At 34.2% G+C, this 5135-nt stretch overlaps 1 protein-coding gene across 1 annotated transcript; it reads right to left on the bottom strand.

The window, feature by feature from the left end:
• Positions 1-316: 316 nt before the first annotated feature.
• Positions 317-5135, bottom strand: LOC21409353 (NAC domain-containing protein 37). Its single transcript, XM_024177093.1, has 4 exons — positions 5071-5135; positions 2785-2987; positions 2399-2670; positions 317-1103 (listed from the first exon to the last, which is right to left on the bottom strand). The coding sequence occupies exons 2-4, from the start codon at positions 2942-2944 to the stop codon at positions 399-401; spliced, it is 1137 nt and encodes a 378-aa protein (XP_024032861.1). The 5' UTR covers positions 2945-2987; positions 5071-5135; the 3' UTR covers positions 317-398.

Here is a 5135-nt window from a genome sequence, read left to right on the forward strand (position 1 = left end):
GAATAAGCTATATAAATATGTCTATATTCAATTCGAAAATGTCTATACTTTTCTCATATATAGTATCTCCATATTATTTCTGGCTCCGCCACTATTTGTACACATGAGTTAATAGATATGTGCTTGTATGTAATAGAGAGGCACAAAATGGAGAGAGATGAGTTTCTTCACTCATATTGCACAACCATATTTTTACAAAAATATATATGTCAATATCCCAAAACATAAGGATATGCATGATTTCCAACATATGATCAAACCCGATCATAACAATATTAATACTACATACGTACGTACCAATTATATTAAACCTGCTTCTCAATATGAATATCGGTCGATTTATAGTATTAATATCTCGCCTCTATTTCTCTTTTCCCTTAATTTCTCTCACTTTGTATTCACTTCTCAAATATGCATATTCCGAAACCACAGTCGTCCGAGCTTGATGAGTTCAAGAACGCACTCAACTTATTATCTCTAGTACTACTTTGCAAGAACATAAACGACGTCGTATCCAAATCCTGGTTCACCCCAAAGCCAGAATCTCCATCGTGATCATGATGACCTTCCACAAACCGGCCGTGATGATCATCTTGATCATGACTCAACTGCGAAGCGACAAACTTATCCAAATCCCTCCAATCAGTCACTTTTTTTGCCGCACTATTAATATTGTTGTTGTTGTTGTTGCTGCTGCTGCACCCTAATTTGTTGATGATCTGATCGTGTTCTTGATCTAATTCGTTAATCTCCGATATAAGCGACACCGAGCTAGCTGGCCTTTTTATCAAGGAAAGAGAAGGGCTTTCCAGCTGAGGAAGCTGAACAAATGGATCAGTAGTACTAGTAGTACTGCTTTGCTGCATAGTCATCAAAGTACTACTCAAGTTATCGCCTTCTAACTCTTGCTTGCACATGAAATTTTGGCTGCTGCCTAAGAAGTTCTGTGGCTGCCTTGACATGTAATGATCGATTGGATCGACCACGGAGCTCACTCCGCTTGGTTCGTCGTAAAAGTAGTTCGATTCCCATCCTTCAATGGTCTTGTTTTGGCTGTTCGCCATTCGCTTCTTGAAGGCTCTGCATACCACCCATCCTTCTTCCTGCAAAACACTTAACCATACTTGATATAAGAAAAAAAAAGCAAATCTACACATAAAAAGTTTTATCACTTTTTCAACTTGTAAAGCTTGTCGTATAAAGTGGTGGCAAATGCCGGTTTAGTCTAATGGTAATTCCACACCTACCTTAAAATTAAGGTCTTGAGTTCAAATCTCACCCTTAATTAAAAAAATAAATAAAAATATCGCATATAAGCATATGTAGGAGGATATAATATGATATTTGTTTTATATTTTTATTTTGAGGAGAGAAAAATAAAGAGGGTTAATTATAATTAGCTAATGAACCTTTTTTTTTTTTGTTTTTTTTGGAGGAAAAAGAAGGTTTGAACTCTTTTTCTCTAGTGAGATATTTGCTTTCGGCTTTTGTGTTGAGTCAAATATTTTCTTTTCGGGTTAGGTAAAGAGAGATATCGATCAGGACGTAGATGTCAAAAGTGACGGAGGAATAGGAAATGGAAATTTTCTTTTGACGAACAAAATGAAGAGAGAGCCGTACTGAAAAAGGAATTGGAAGACAGAATATTACGTGCTTTTGAAAGCACTTAATTATTTACTTTTTTGACTTAAAAGACTTGTTTGGTGGAAGTCATCTTCCAAAAAAACGAAGTGATTCATATATATTTCAGGGACATAATATTAGTGGTTAACAACTCCACACACACACACACACACACACACACACACACACACACACATATATATATATGGACTCAAGCAAAAGACTGTTTCTGGTAAATGATCTTACTTGGATGATGTAACATCAACATCAACGATATATACATACATATATATAATGATATATATATATATGTGTGTGTGTGTGTGTGTATGTATATAATAAGGTGTGTGTGTTTATGTACCACATAAATATTTCATTAATAGATAGAAAATAACAAGAAAAAAAAAAGTGTGACGATATGATATATTTTCTGGGTCATATACTTGTTATATGTATGGATATGAACCTTTAATAATATATATACAAGACAAATTAGTAGCAAAATTTTATATCTTCCCAGATAAAAATGGAAGGAAAAGTTAGATACAATCGACCACTACATTAAGGTCAATTAAGATGATCGATATTATGATGCTAGATTAAAGCTTCAGATTTGATTTTTTACAAGATCATTTGTTCTCCATTATTACTGATCCGATATTACTATTAATAGCACTAATCTTACTATAATTAGTAGCACTACATGCTTATTGGCTGGAGATCAAAGATAATCATGATTATGTATATTGTATTAGTATGTAGTACTAGTACTTGCCTGTGGAGGACCATTCTCGTCGGATTCAAGTCTATATTCATGCATGATCCAGTCACTCTTCTGTCCATTAGGAGCCCTCCCTTTGTAGAAGACAAGGGTTTTTCTCATTCCAATAAGCCTGCTCTTATCATACACCGCCTTGTCCCTCCCCGTGGCCTTCCAGAACCCGGCCATTGTCGCCCGGTTTGTCCTCGTCCCGGTCGGATACTTCTTGTCCTTGTGGCTGAAGAAGTACCATTCATTCTGCTCTTCATATCCGATCCGACATCTCTCTATAACAACATGATGATCATGTTATTACAAAAATTGTATCAAATATGTAACTGAAACCCTAGTTGTAATATTAAGAGAATATTATCTATGGATATAATAAATATGTATTATACCTTGGAGATCCCATGGCTCGATTCTGTAGAGATCAATGTCTCTGATGACATCAAGATCGATCTTCTGAGAAGCGACTTTCTTCCTCAGATAATAGCCGACGAGCTCCTCGTCCGTCGGATGAAACCGGAATCCGGGAGGAACGGAACTGGACTCCATCATGTATAGTTATTCTCTGCGGCCGGTACTAGTAGTGGTACTAGAACTGCATCAAATTCACCACCACTATACCTTAGCTTATTACTCCATATCATCCTTAAATCATAACGATGTCAAGTTATAGAGAGAGAGAGAGAGAGAGAGAATTTCTGGTGAAAAAGGTAAAAAGAAAGGGGAAACTTTGTTAAAAGAAAAAAAAACATATATAATAAAGTAATTCTAAAAGGGAATATAATTAATTAAGGAACCTTCCAATTTATTATGTAGGTGACAAGTGTTATCAGAGATAATCATCAGCTCATTTGGTGGTGAGCTTAACAACACCCTTCCTTTTAATTTGTTTATTTATTTATTCCTTCCTCTGATATTAGCTATAGTATATGAGCGCGTGTTACAAAACAAAGACCTAATTATGAAATAAAAGTTTTTGACCTTGGGGATCGATATATAAATAAAATAAAATAAGAGGGCTAGCTAGGGGGTGAAAAGGTGAAGAAAACCAAATCATGAGAGTTTTTTTTTTTTTTTTTTGTTGATAGAAACCAAGAATTGGGAGTTGGAGATGAATTAGGTGCCTATCTGTTTTTTGTGCTGAGGAGCCTGAGAGAGAAAACGGACAACTAGAGGTTTGTGCTAATGATGTTGTCTTGTGTTGGTGAATGGTAGAAATGATGCATCAAGAACGGGATTTCTAATATAATATTACACTTAAAAAAAAGGAAATTATTAATTTCTCAACAAATTAATCCTCCATGCGAGAAAGATCCCCCAAACCCAACCAAAAAAAAAAGTGAGCTCAGAGATCTAAATTAAAAAAAAAAAAAAAGAGACAAATTGGAGTTTGAAATATAAATATACATATTATATATATATATATATATATGTATAATTGGTTTATAAAATGGCGAAATATATATAGAGAGAGGGAGTGTGGATGACGTTATCACAATTAAGCACGCGTAGGTTTCTCGAAAGAGAAAAGGAAAAGGAGGAAAAGGATATATATAAAATATGTGGTTTTGTAAATATATAAGGATATTGGAGGTGCCAAATTAAGTGAAGGCTTAACCTGTAGTTGATGTTGGAGAAGGAGCGAGTTTATATGGAAAAGGAAATGACACTGAGTCCGTGGTCTCAATATTGTTGAAACGGGACTCTCAACTCTGACTCTCTTGTCTTTTTGTCGAGAATTTCCATGGCACACATTATAATGATATTATATCTGACCCATTTCTCTTTTCTCTTTCATGTATATGTGTATATATAGACATATACATATATGAATAAGACTCAGAGCACAAAAATTCTGACCAAAAACAGGATAACATTTTATTCCTTTTCACTGTTAGTAGTACTCCTGTTTTCGAGACTACTAATTATGCATTTCAGTTTTCATTAGGGTTTCCTAAAGAAAAAGAGACAAAAGAGATCAGGGTTGGCTCAAATTAATGTTTCTCAGACTACACTTTAACCTGCAGCTTTGGAGAACAAATTATGAAGAGCCCAAGTGAAGAGCTTCAGGAGAATATATCTATATATATATATATATATAGTAGGTTTGTATGTATCCTTAATCAAGGAAAAAAGTGTTAAAAATTATATATATATTTCTTTTACTAATCATCTTCGTTATATATATATATATATTCGATCTTTCTTCAGGTAATTCTCTTAATTCCAGAAGCTAGCTAATATTAGTAGTACTAAAACCCTACTCGGGCTAGCTAGCTGAACCAACGACATCAATTCCAGAAGGTTTTTTACTTGGATTTGAGGGAAAAAAAAAAAAAAAAAAACCAGAAAAGTGGAGAAACAGGAAAAAGACTCAAATATATATACAGCTAGCCAGCCAAAAACAAAACAAAACAAAACAAAACTTCGCTGGGCTTCAGTTAATTAATGTATTTAGGAAGGAGAGAGAGAGGAAGACAACAGCTATAATATAGCATCATCTCAGGAATATGAAGGATGACAAGAATTACGAAGATATATAAAAAGGACATTATATTATTGTCCATTTTTTTTAAAAAAAAGGGGATTTGTTTGTTTGTTATGATCAAACACAAAGGGTATTAATTTTTCCAATTCCCATGCATGCAATGGATCGGGACTAGAAAATAAATTCATACCTGCTGCTTCGGTTGGTCTGTTGGTTGTTTTAGCTCGTTATAAAGACAGCAATTTTACAATGAAG

This window comes from Morus notabilis, unplaced genomic scaffold, assembly GCF_000414095.1.
Source record: "Morus notabilis unplaced genomic scaffold, ASM41409v2 Scaffold384, whole genome shotgun sequence".
NCBI lineage: Eukaryota > Viridiplantae > Streptophyta > Magnoliopsida > Rosales > Moraceae > Morus > Morus notabilis.